The 14,537-nt window shown below is 34.3% G+C and overlaps 1 protein-coding gene across 4 annotated transcripts in view; it reads right to left on the bottom strand.

Moving 5' to 3' along the window:
• Positions 1-14,537, bottom strand: part of LOC143250676 (uncharacterized) — a 204,317-nt gene that overhangs the window by 35,577 nt on the left and 154,203 nt on the right. For 3 of the 4 annotated variants that reach the window (XM_076501567.1, XM_076501568.1, XM_076501570.1), the window contains 3 exons: positions 3,997-4,107; positions 2,055-2,159; positions 370-458 (listed from right to left, as the gene is read on the bottom strand). In XM_076501567.1, the coding sequence (XP_076357682.1) occupies positions 370-458; positions 2,055-2,159; positions 3,997-4,107 (305 nt within the window). Of the gene's footprint in view, positions 1-369; positions 459-2,054; positions 2,160-3,996; positions 4,108-12,956; positions 13,194-14,537 lie in introns of those variants that run through there. The other variant, XM_076501569.1, reaches the window with a different exon arrangement.

Raw genomic sequence — 14,537 nt, forward strand, 5'->3', positions numbered from 1 at the left:
CCAAAGTGGTGTAATTACGATTGAGCCCCTCAACCACCAGGATCCTCTTCTCCTCTTCACGGGTCATCATGCATGGCAACATGTGGGTGGATATTTCGATCCCTGAAAAACTAGAACCTTCCCTGGGATCCACACCGAGAAAAACTGTTTAGAGAATTTAGAAAAGGATTTGTAGAAGATATATAAATAAGGCTGCAAAAAGCGTACACTTCTGTGCGAAAAATACGAAAACTGTTTAGAGAATTTAAAAGAGTAGCTTTCAAACCTTTAAAATAAGACACATTGCAATAATCGCATTTCTCCGTGATGAATTGTATTAGGTTAAAAAATAATACAAACTTATGGGAAAAAAAAGGTTTTGAAACTTACGTTTCATTTACGTTTTCTTTGGATTTACCAGAGAGCGCGCGATGAAGTTTGGATGCTGCTGTTGACCTCGACCTCACAATACGTTTCCGCTGTTGACAAAAAAAAACAACAAAAGCAATAATGCACATCATAATAATTGTGTTGGAAGCATTAGTTTAAAACTGCTTACTCTATTAGCAAAAACACAACTTAAATAATTGAGGTCGCTAACATTCACTTGGTTCTATTACAAGTTGTTGATTAAAAGTAAAGCATAATGTGAAAAAAAAACACTATTATTTTGAAATATAATACGTTAAAAGTACGCTCAATACATGCAATACACGTCCCTATCCTACTTAAGTACTGATCAGTATAATGAATACACACCTTTGTTGTTCTTACGTACTGTTCATTGTAACTTATTTTAAATGGCCCAGTTGTATAACATAACGTTAAGAAGAACGTCAATAGAATCTGTTTACCTTTAATAAATGTCTCTACTAGAGATGTTGAACCAGTCCGGAAAAATAACTCGTTCTCGGGTGAAACACAAACTAACATGAAAAGTTAGTGTCTACTTTAGGTTGGGGGTTTGATTTTGGAATTTAAGTTTCTGTTTTCGTATTAAATTTACCCTGTAAGTCAAAGTTAAAAACTGTTAGTGGTGGCTCAAATATGTTGATAATGTTGGTTGGTTTTTTGGCTGTTGTTAAGCGCAGAGCTGTACAACTGGCCATCTGTTTCTCAAAACCATTCTTAATAACGTAAATTTTAAAGTTAATTAGGCATTCACTAAACAACTCAAATATAATAAGGATTTCTATTTGGAACATTAATATTATACAAAAGTCAAACGCTTAAAAAATGTAATACAGATGATCAAGCTTTTTGTTTTAGGGAGGGGTTAGACAATTTGAAACCTTTTCTACATAATATTGCCCATCATTCCACGTATCTATATAAAGTATGTGTTTGAGTGTTTTCCTTTTTAGCAAAGCCACATCGGACTATCTGCTCAGCCCACGGAGGAGAATCGAACCCGTGATTTTCGCGTTGTAAATCCGTAGACGGGGGCATCTGTACAAAGACCCCCAACAGATATAGCAACTCGTCAAGTCGCATATTTTAGGTCGTTGAGAACCTTGTAGGGTAAGGTACATTTTCTACCTTATTTTCTGTCGTCAGTTCGTTACTATCAGAAATTGTATTAATACCTAAACTAGTTGCAAAACAAGCACTAAACACAGCAAAAGTGATGTCCTCCTATCGATGTTAAAAATAAATTTTAAACCGTACAATTACTAATGGCTTTCAAAGTTCACTTTTTTTAAACTATTGATGCATAATTTGCTTGTAGGACCATACCAGTTGGTTTCGGAATTCCTAATGACATACGAGACAAATAAAAATGTAAACAGAAATACCGTTAATATTGTAATTAATCTAACTATGGGTTTCCTATGTACTTTATAAGGAAAATGAATAATTTCACCTACCCAGATTACTGCGACAGGCAATACACACCATTACTGGAAGTGATTATTTTAAAATAACGAGCCGGTAATAAGGGAGTTAAACTGTACGAAGTTTTGACATTTTTAACTTTCATTTAATATTCAAGGTATTTATTTTCTAGTGTATCTTATAATGAATACTTTACATCACATAAATCTGTTTTGTTTTTCTCTAAGTTATAGACTCACCGGAAAGAAAGGATCATCTTCCAATAAATTTAAGTCGTCGTTTGGAAACAGGTCTTGAATCTTCTCTAAATTTGATGTTCCAACGTTTTGTTCTCTTTTTAGCATCTAAGGGTTATGAATTGTAAAAAGGAAACAGAATTTTAACAAAATATCTTTCGATGCTTTGAAAACGAAACGATGAGAATCTATCACAATTATTACTTTTGTATGAGTTCCCCCCTCAACTGTACTTTGTTATATTTTCAACACTATATGGTTTTTATGTGTTTTAATATCATTAGCAATTTTACGATAAAATAACAGAGTTATGCTTATTGAAACTAAAGCTTTTGCAGATAGCTTGTGAAAGTATGATAATATTAAATGTCACATGAACATTTCTTTCAACTGATTACGATACAATAGCTAGAAACATTAAACGTATTTTAAAGTAAAACTAGTTAGTTTACTACATATGATTGGGACTAAATAAAATTATAATTTAGCTAAATTCTACAAGCCTCATGAGGAAGAAGATTTACAAACTAGTTACTGTAGCATTTTGTGAATATTCAAGTTTGTTTTTTTGGAATTTCGTGTAAAGTTATTCAAGAACTATATAAGAATAGCCGTCCCTGATTTAGAAGTGATAGACAAGAGAGAAGACACCTCGTCAACACCGCTTATCGCCAACTCTGCAGATACTCTTTTACCAATGTGATTGTGCTGGACGTTATGGCGTTACTATGGTTGAAAGGGCAAGCGATATGGTGACGGGAGTCGAACTCGCGATAAGAAATATTTAAGTCGAGCGTCCTAATCATCAGAACATGGCATGTTATTTAGACAGAAGGTGGAATGTCGATTGTCGAGAATCCATGATTTGTCTCTTTCTTACCGTTCCAGGAAAACCCAAATGACTTCATATTTGTTTGTTACCATACCAAAGTACCTGTTCAACAAGTTTTAATAAATACATGACCTTGTCTTGGTTAGTTCATTGCTCAGTTTAAAGTCAAACGCCTTTTAATGAATCATCATGTAAATTAATTGTGTTTTCTTGCTTATTTAAAAAGTAAAAATGATCCCAAACGTCAAGAAACATTTATGGTCTAAGTGGATACGAAACATTTCGTCATGAAACTCGAGCGATAATGAAATACCAGGTGGCAACGTTGTAGTGTTATTCTGACAATGAACAAATATATTTGGCTTTAGTTTGTTTTGAATTTCATGCAAAGCTATTCGAAGGCTATCTGCGCTAGCCGTCCCAATTTAGTAGTGTAAGGCTAGAAGAAAAGCAGCTAGTCATCACCACCCACCGCCAACTCTTGGGTACTCTTTTGCCAACGAATAATGGGATTGACCGTCACATAATACGCTCTCACAGCTGAAAGGGCGAGCATATTTGGTGTAAAGGAAATTCGAACCCTCGACTCTCAGATTACGAGTCCACTGCCTTAACCATCTGGCCATGCTGGGCCTAAATATATATATACACACACACACACACACACAAACTAACAAGGCTAACTCATGTGATATTTAATTTTATTATGAACCTTTGTGAGTACGAATGTTCGAGTATTTAATACTATTGGATTAGAAAGGTTTTTTGTATTTAAATGAGACTTAACACTTCTCTTCAGCTACTATCAAAGTGTAAAAGTAACAATTAAATAAAAATAACGTCTGAAACCTCTGAAAACTAACAATTCGTAATAATCGAGGATACAGTTTTACATATTAGGCCTGTTCTTAAGAACAAAAGGAAAAAGTATATCGGTCATATTCGGAGTAAACCTATTTATATATTCTTTGCTTGTTAAGTGCAAAATTACAACGTGAGCTCTTTGTGTTTTGCGAGTATCGAAAGCTGATTTTAAAAGTTACAAGCCATTACACTTATTATTCAACCACTAGGCACGACTCAGTTCAGAATGAAAATACTTGGTAATCTTACGTTTTTAGCTTTTTCAGCTGCTCTGTTTCGGTCACCGTGGTCAGGGTGGGTAACTTCGGTTTTGGCTGCAAGCTGGGGCAAATATCGTTCATACTGGGTCAGTCTTTCCACCTAGAAATGCAACATTACGACCAATTAAAACTGCTACCGATTTCACTCCAGTGTAATGTGGTGAAAATGGCAGAAAAACAAAATTAAAACTCAACAAATATAAAAAGACAGAAGGAAAATATTTGAACTGATGAAAGGTAAATAGACAAATGTATTACAAGTTTGAGCATAAACGAATAGTGAGATTGACCGTAACATTTTAACGCTCCCACAGCTAAAAAGGCTAGCATCTTTGGTGTGATAGGGATTGGAACCCTCGACCCTCAGATTACAAGTCGATTGCCTTAACCACTTGGCCATGCCGGGCCGTCAACCTAAATATGACCTAAGAAGGTCGAAAAGTTGTCTTGTACTTTATTTTAATTTGTCTTAACACCCATACCAGCCGTCTTCAGACACATGTTAAACCATCATCTCACTTAAACACATTTCACAAGAAAGACATATAATCGGTTAAAGTTTTCAGTGTGCTATTACAACTATAATTTCAATTCAGACAAAACAACGTTCTAAACGATAACCATTTTTTCCAGCCCCATTCAGAAAGTTTTGTTATTTATCATGGCAACAGATATAGTTTCAGTTCCTGTATTGCCACGAGCGTATATCCTAGTTAGAGAAAGCACGTGAACATTGTACATACTTCTTTCCTGAGAAGGTAAACGAACCAAGTAGGAATTCACAATTGTAAACAATGCAAGCGCCACGAGTACAAATTTTATTTTATTTTCTTTGCATAACGTAGATCAGAAAATAATAACAAGGAAATAACGAAGTCAAGGTGCGAGAGAAACGTTTTCATTCTTACAAGAAAAATCAGGGCACAAACACTGAACACGAAAAATCTCAAGCGACAGAACATTAAGTTCTAACTTTGTTTTTACTGCATTGTATACAGTCTTCAATAGCGTGTCATGTGACCTATTTTAAGGTATGCTTACAAAATATGTGCCATGTACGTCATATACGTCATGAAACGTTTCGTTTTCAAAAATGGGAAAAACATTTGTTTCAGTTATTAGCTCAAATTTATATCAGCGCTAGCTGTCCCTAATTTTAAAATGATGGACAAAAGGGAAGACAAAGGATACCACCCTCCATCAACTGTTGAACTATTGTTATCGAATAGTTGGATTTGAACATTATTCTTCGGACGCATTCAGGTCGATTTCCAGCGAAACGACGCGAGCCATAAACCCTCGGGTTCACAGCCTAGTACGCTATGCACTAGGTCGCTACCTGCTAAGCCGAGAAAAATAAGTTATACCATTCACCTACATCGAAATAGTGGTAAACATCTACTGAGTTTATAGTTTCTTATTTTGTTTCCATTGAACGTTTGGAGATTTTGAGAAATAAAAAAAAAATCACTACTCTATATTACACAATTTCTTCAAAATACTGTAGCCCAAGTACAAACTATATTATGGAATTCTTTCTTATCGTACTTTTAATAAATTAAAAATATTAACTATATTAGTACTAGATTCATAATGTTGATAAATTGCTTATACCGCTTCAATGAAAGCTTTACTTTGAGAAACCAAATCAGAGACATTGCTCATGATTTTTGTCACAAATTTCTGTTTACAGAAAATAATTTTACGGCTGAAAGTTCTTTCAAAGTTCAAGAAGAAAATTTCAAAACAATATAATTTAAAAGTATTTGCTCTTTCATCTGTAGCCAACAGAGAATACTGGAAGAAAACATTGGAGAGAACCAACAGAGAATACTGGAAGAAAACATTGGAGAGAACCAACAGAGAATACTGGAAGAAAACATTGGAGAGAACCAACAGAGAATACTGGAAGAAAACATTGGAGAGAACCAACAGAGAATACTGGAAGAAAACATTGGAGAGAACCAACAGAGAATACTGGAAGAAAACATTTGAGAGAACATTCGAATCATCGAGCACGAGATGTAGTGGATTGATGCCAAAAATCTGAATCTGAATATCGTGATCTGTTGAACAGGTTACTCTTTTTGTGGGAAAAGAACATTCCTGCGAATCATTATTATTTACAGGTTTTATAAAAAACAATGTTTGTTTGTTCAAATACAAAGCTACACAATGGGTTCTGTGTTCTTCCTACCAAGGGTATCGAAACTCGGTTTATAGCGTTGAAAAACGAGTGACTATTTGATATATTGGTTGCTTTTCGTGAAAACGGAATCAGAGCACTACAATAGTCTTCAAATTACGTTTACAACACTAGTTTTTTTTTTTTGCAACCAAGGTTGAAACACCACATTAATGTTTTCACAGTATATTAATTCTTTAAAACCAGGTTTACAATGATTCTTTGGTTTTCAAATTATCAATGTTTGACACGCGAATTTTTAACGACTCACGAAAGCTGGTAGTAAAAACAGTTCTCTCCTGTGCGACTTGCATCATTTCTTTACATACAACCTGAACACCCATATTAGTACATTGGACATTCTTTAAATAATGTAATATGACTTTCAGCTAAGTTTCGATCCTCAACTAGCTTTGGTAGCAAGATAAAAAGTTAAAGATAAACAAATGTAGTGGAAGATCTAAGAAAGTGCCATAAAACTCATGTCGCATATTTTGAGAAATTTGCAAGACAGATCTCTGGAAGAAAATATTTGAACATGTAATATTGTTTTATAATCACGGTAAACATGACCTTATTACTAGAGAAGTAATAAAAATCAAAGAAAACAGCTGTGAATAGACGGGGACAGACATATTAGCGATTGTAAACTTGCTCAAGTACAAAGACAAACCTTTCTAACTTAGAACACGACGAGAAACGTTCTGAGCTAGAAAAAATCTAGGTTCTGTGTTATTACCCTTACGTAATCTATAGACCTGAATCAATAAAATAAATTATCTCCCTAATCCTATCTCTGGATCACTCTGGACAGGTAGTAAATAATTTGATTAAATGATTAGGTTCATGTAATGCTGCCAAAAGAATTGTTCGAAAAACCTAACCCTAAAATTTCCAGAAAAACCGTCATGGAAGGGTGCCTAAAAAGTAACCAATTTCCACGATTGCAGTATGAAATAGAAGGACACACGTACTCTGATAGCCCGAGGGATTAACTTAAACATGCCAAACAGAGTTGTTTAAACTTCACAGGATGTGACCTTTCCCTTCGTATTTAGTATTTCAGTCATATGTGTGCCGTTTTAACGAAAACCTGTTTTGAAGTACTTTTAGTCACATTTACTTATATTATTATACTACGCGATTTTTCTGAAAATAAATGACGACTTGGTAATTCATAAATATAGATCGAATATCTACACATCTTTGAAGAACTGTTCCTAACTGCAACATGATATCTTTGCTGTAATTCCACTTCTTCAATGTCATCAGCACTACCGTGATATAAGCTCAGACCTGTCGGGCTCCATTTTCAGATCGAGCTAAGACTATCGTAGAATCACACAAAAATAGGCCTAAAGGTTCAGAATATTGATGAATTTAATATCTTGCTAATTATTAAAACTTTACAACCACTAATTATTTTACAGTTGTGTACTCTGATGGCAAAGATTGACTTTTATTTATATCCTAACAGTTTTGATTCAAAATTTACTACAATCACAAGATTACAATCATGAATGATGCAACCATACCAAGTCAGACGACTAAGGTATTTTTACAATTTTAAATAAAGATTCATAAAAAAAAAGTAAGGTATACCTTTTGATTGTATCAAATACAGTTTACTTAAAGTTCTACTGTGTTGGCACAGATAGCCTAGCTGCTTTGTGCCATAAAACACCAAATCAACCAACCAACAAATCTACTGTGTAACAGTTTTATCGCATTAAGGCAATGATCATAACAGGTCCTCTCCAACTCTGAATATCAGAGCTCATGCATGATTTTGGGATTTTGAATGGAACATGTTTTATTAATAATTACAGACCATCAGCAGCGTATTTAAGTAGAAGCTACAGGGGGCTCTCAACCCCACGTTTCGTGGTTTTAACGAGGGCCCACTGATAATTTTATTCTATGTAAAATTACATGGAATGTAGTGCTCACAAAAATTTAGCCCCTAGGCCAACACAACCTTAAATCTTCCACTGTAGACCATGTAGTTAGTGCAAATTTTCTAGCTGATCCATATATACTTTAAGTGGAAAAAAGACACAAGTTAAACAATACAGTCTCCTGTATGATGAAAATGAAAGTCAGTTTATGAACAAAACGTCTGTTTTTGTCAACATGACAATGATTCAGTATTTGTTTAAAAGCACAGCCACACTGGGCTACCTGCTTTATCCTCCGTGGTGAATTGAACCTCGGATATTTGCATTGTAATTCTTAGGTTTATCGATATCCCGATGTGTTTGCATCGACAGGTTTCTGAATTTCGATGTGTTCTAATTTAGAATTTTAAGCAACAAAGAAACTTCCACTCATTTTTTAGAAGCAGGAAATAGTACTTTCATGTACATTAATAATAGTAAAAATAAGTAATCTGTATGCTCAAGACGGCTGGTATAAATATTAAAACTATAATTAAAATAACGTACACAAAAACGTTTCGACCTTTTTAGGTCATCTTCAGGTTAGTTTTAATACCCACAACAGCCGTCTTAAGAAAAAAGTTTTACTACAAATGGGTTTCTCGTCATCATGAATAAGTAATCTGGTGTTAAGAGACACCACAAGCTTAATTCAAACACATAATGGCTAAACTAAAATTGATAAAAACTACAGTTCGCCAACTTAATCAAATTAATATCGAAGCCATTGTTGTTCAAGTAACTGATGACATAAATAGCTCAACCTCTACTATGTATATGGTATCGCAGCTGGCCTGATGAACCTTTGAAATAGACACAGCAGACAGAGTAGTTAGTAAGCAATATACTAAGATTTTCCTTTACTTTCACTCGTAAGTCTACAAATACCATACGATTTACCCTAATTTTAAAGGCATTTTACACTTACCTCGTTAAATCGTTTGAAAGTTATTATAAATTAGATTTCTTGCTTTACACAAAGGCATCTGAAATAGGTTCCAGTTTTACGACTTGTAATATTGACATAAAGGGAACCTAAGATTTTAAAGTGCCTCCAATCAAGACCTTAGATTCAAAAAACTATTTTCTCGTATATCGTGTTAGTCCTATTGGGACTATATGTCAGTATATAACATTTACGGTACCTGCTTGTAAACACCAATGAAAAAATGCTTTTCTCAAAAATTATTTATTGAGCAGTTTTGAGATGTTTCATGATATTCGCGATTGTTGGGAATGGAACTTTAGTGCATCAAATAACGCTGGCCAATTGCCAGGTGATTTAATCATCCAAGGAAAACGAGCCCCCGATACGTAAAATAAGTTATTGATATTTACTTTGAGTAAATATACCTACCACAAGTTTGTTTGTTTGGAATTTCGCGCAAAGTTACAAGAGGGCTATCTGAGCTGGCTGTCCCTAATTTAGCAGCGTAAGACCAGAGGGACGGCAGCTAGTCACCACCACCCACCAACGAATAATGGGATCTTCTGTTGCGCTACAATACCCCCACAATTTAAAGGGAGAGCATGTTTGGTAAGACGTAGATTCGAACCCGCGACCCTCAAGTTGAGATTCAAGCGCCTTAACCATAGTTACATTAACTTTCCAATGAAAGACTGAAGTAGAATTAATAACAAAAAATATTTTTACTAACATAGACAATTTTTATTTGTGGTCAAGATTAAATTAGTTTAATCTCGCGGAAACAATCATAACTATCAACTTGTTGTTTTCTTTATTTAACGGTTAAATTACAAAGTAACGAAAAAATGAAATCCAGCACACCACAATAGTGGGCTAAGGCTACTGATTAACCAATCATATTCAAATTCTTATTCAAAGTAGAAATAAATGAATTGAAATGGAAATAAGTACACTTTCGGGAACATTATACACATGGCTATTACATTTTATGTCAGTCCTAAACAAACCTTTATCTCGTTCAACATGACATGTATATTCCGAAACGTTCAAGAATGGAACATTTGTTATCTTACACGTGTTAAATGTTCGTTGTAGCCGTCATTATCCTGTTTATCATTAAAGAAATGCAATTCACGAAAATGTTCATAAGTCAAAAGTGTAATTAATGATGAAAATGACTTCGTCACAGAGAGGAATGTCCAAACAGTTTAGAAGGCATTGTAGGATAAGTTCGATAGGGTGTATTTTTGAGGAGATAACTGAACGCTTTCAACACACAAGGCTGCCATGAAACGTAAACAACATTCTGTCAAAGGCATATCCCTCCATAACTGACCAGAAAAATAACAACACGAAGTTTATCATCGAGTGTGTGTATGTTTACACGTAAATGAAAGTTCTACGCAACGTGCTGAGACCAACCCAAGTCATGGAGAACAGTATAGTAGTTACCCACTACTGTTATTCAGTTTGGTTTTTTCTCCAGAGTGAAGGTGAGCTTGAGAAACAAGTTATATCTAGTTCACTGCCGTCGGGAGTATAGGAAGAAACCTTAATATCTAGATTCCAAACCTCCTAATCACATACACCTGGATTCCAAAAAATGCTAAATATTTTGTAACAGTGGAAACAGTTTGCATTTTTAACTGATATCTTGCTTGACTTTCAAAATATCAAATTCCAAGGTTATGGCACGAAATTAAAATGCTTTGCAAGAATAACGTAAAGGCAAATAAATACACCCTTGTTAGAAGCTGCAGAACTTCCACTTAGATCACCACACCACTACAGAACTTCAACTTAGATCTCCACACCACTACAGAACTTCCACTTAGATCTCCACACCACTACAGAACTTCCACTTAGATCTCCACATCACTACAGAACTTCCACTTAGATCTCCACACCACTTCATCTCTTAACATTTTATTGAAATTTAAAACGTTACAATGTAATTATTAGGAGACTGCAAGACTGCGAAAATTGTATTTCTCTGAAGTAATAAATAGAATGCTTAAATAGAAAATGTTATACAAAAAGAAATGCGTTGGAAAAGCCGTAACAAAGGGCCTTTTTCTTTTTTGTGGGGTGAGACTAAAGTTTTGTATATGAGAATCATTAAAAACATTCCTAGGAATCAATATTCTGATAAAGTAACATTATATAACTTTATGAATACTGTACCATTAATGTGTCAGTTTGGTGTAGTATTAATCCACTGTTATAATCTGTTCGAACGAAACAAAATAAGCATTTTGTTGACATATAAAACGAGTAAACTAGTTTCAAAATTGATTGCGTGTATAATACAAGTTACAAAGGGTCATTTCGTTGCAGAGTGGCTTCTGTATACAAGATAAATAAACTAGATCCAGAGATACCCAAGTATATAAAAATATATATAATGAGCTAATTAGTTTCACAATTGCCTAGGTGCATAATAGGTTTTATCACGACTATAGTTTAAGTTGTCTTGGTAGATAGTACATTATGTAAGAGTTAACCACTTTCAGAATATACTGGCAACACGATACAATATAAATCAAGTTTCGAAAGTCGATTGGGTGTATAATAAAAATGCATAACAAGTGTAATTTAAAAGTTGCCTCGGTATAGAGTAAAATATAAACGAATGTAATTTCTGAGGTGCCTAAGTTTATTACGCAATATAAAAAGAGTTAGCTAATTTCAGAGTTGCTTGGGTGTGTACTGCAAAATACAGAGTCAACTAGTTTCAGATTTGGTTGTGTGTATAGATTTTGCAATATTCGTGTCTAAGATTTGAGTGGCGAAATCTTATCACAAATTATGTGTACGAAATAACTTGTGTAAATGTACTGGAAGAAGCGATTTTAGCTTAATTTATGTAAAATCTGATCCTGGTTTGTTTTTAATTGTTTAAATACAGGTAAGAGTTTTATAATTTTGTTTACTGGTTGTGAACTGTCCTCAAAAATTGATGTTAAAAAGTTTCTAAATAACAACAGTGAAAAACAAATTGGAATTTAAGTTGGCGTTATTTAACAATGTTATACCGTTGTTCCTTGAGTCTTGTTATAATTAAAATATCTAACAACAATTATTGCTCTGTTGCAGAGGTCGTAAGAAAGGGTTATAATGATTATAGTCTATAATTGTTCACAAATTGGGAAAACATGAAAATGCAAAAACAAACAAAAACAACAAGAAATTACACAGTTCTAGTTTTTAAGGAGTCGCCTTTTATAATCATTCGCACCCTTACATAGTAGTGTGTTATTTGTCAGTCAGTAAACACTAAAATATCACAAAGGGAAGCCTGACGTTGTCATTTATACTATCGTGGTGACGTCAGCAAAACGTGTGCATTCCATGGATCACGAGAAGAATTATACATATACACTATAGGCTACAGCACAGCATGACATACGAACTTCAAAAGCAAGAAGTAAAAAAACAATAGTTTCAGGGACCTTGCAGAAATAGATATATTTTTGTTTTCAACGTAGGTGAGATTATGTAGGATCAACCATGCGTTGTTTAGAATGGCGTACAAAAGAACACTGTCAAGCCTAGTGATGATAATTCTACAAATGTCTGCTTCAGGCATCTGACAGCTCATCATGAAAAAAAAAAAAAAATTGCCATGACGTTTAGTTTCAGCAATGAACAAGGTATAAAAACTTGGACACTCTGGCAACTGAGAAACTACAACCAATAATGTATAATAGAGGATGTAACGAGTCAACCAGTTTCAGAGTTACCCGGATGTTGTAGTATCTTGTCTGAATGCTTTCCCAAGTACCACTTTAACAACTTGTAAATTAGCTTGTGATAAATAACCTACAAAATTTGGCTACGCGTTGTCTCTCGAATTTTTACTATATACCGTTCCATGAGATAGCAAAAATAAAACCTACCTTTCTTCGAAACGAACGACTTAACATGGTTGAATTCCAACTACATTCAACCTACTATTTCTCGTTAACAACACTAGATGACGCAAAAGTTGATCGCTATGACTGAACGTGGTTTACATGGTTTAAACCAAAGTGCTTCTAATAGGGTTAGTCTAGGAAGGACAGGTCAAATGCTAACACAATTGCGTGTACGACAGCTTTCAGGTCAGTTATTAAACGGGTCAGTGTGGTCTTCACGGTGAAAGCACTGACGCCTTCCTTACTTGGGAAGTCGTGACCTTCAGTTACTTGGGCGAATAAACTAGTTCCAAGAACGCAGAAATTTGGTTTCGTTCTGAGAAAGCGGACACTTGTCTTTCTCAACACCAACCGTTAATCGGTGCCTTAGTAATATGGAATGCAAAAATTATTAGGTTATTGATATTCACATTTCTAGCATATTTCGAAAACAAGTTTAATTTTTATTGCGCCTTTAGGACGATAAGAGTTATAACTGACTGTCGTTGTGACGAAATATTAATATTTAATGGTAGAAACACTGCCCTTGTAGATCTTGTGATAATTGTTAAAACTAAAATTTTCTGTTTCCAAATATCACAAGATCTACAAGAGCAGCATTTTGAAAACTACCAGCTCTGGATTTGTAAGCACAGAATCCTATGGATCAGATTACGCTGAAGCCTTTTCTTCCACTTGATAAATAAATTTATCAAAATGATTGGTAAGTAAATAAATGATAATTCTTTTTTGAAAACGTTGAAATTTAAATCACATCACAGAGGTATTTAAATATTTTCGAAATGCCTGTGAACCATGCGCATATCTGTTATTTTTAGAAATTAAGAGACCACACAGACACACGTCACACATTCTTGTGGTTTGGTTAGGCTTGTATTAATTGGAACAAGTTACGTGAAGTGCTTATAATAGATCTACATCAAAAACATTAGTACCAGAATATGCTTAAATTTAGCCTACGTCAAAGAGAAGATGACGAGAAGTTACATCATAATTAAATCGGAGTATTCAAATTGATAAAACATTGCGAGAATGTAGTTAGACCGTTGTCTGTTTGTATAGTTAAGCAACAAAATGGACTGACTACCTGCGCTGTGCCCACCACAGGCACTGAAATCTGTTATAAGCCACTGTGCCTCTGGGGGGGGGTGTACTTAGAGAACATTTATATTGAAAAAATGTTAGAAAAACTGAACGCGCTTTATTGAGTGAGTGTTCGCTATCCACATCTTTAATTGCTGCAACGTAGTGTCGACAGAAATACACTTTATCGAAATTGGCAGCCGGCGATGTCAACTTGTTTTTGTTTTGCAAGTATGATAAGCGTTGAGCTTTATTTTAATTCAACGTGTGAAGGCTGAATATCTTATTCTAAATCTTGCACTATTAAAACTGTTAATATAAATGTTCATGATTCACCTACGTCTATTTTGACAAATAGATAAAGCCCGTTGATAATTTAACTATTTAGTGAAAATTAAAAAATAAGTTTATGATCTAAACGAACAAAATGTGTGTATAAAGTTATATTTTTAAAGCTTGTTCTATATTTATAATACAAAT

This window comes from Tachypleus tridentatus, chromosome 5, assembly GCF_004210375.1.
Source record: "Tachypleus tridentatus isolate NWPU-2018 chromosome 5, ASM421037v1, whole genome shotgun sequence".
In the NCBI taxonomy this organism is placed as follows: domain Eukaryota; kingdom Metazoa; phylum Arthropoda; class Merostomata; order Xiphosura; family Limulidae; genus Tachypleus; species Tachypleus tridentatus.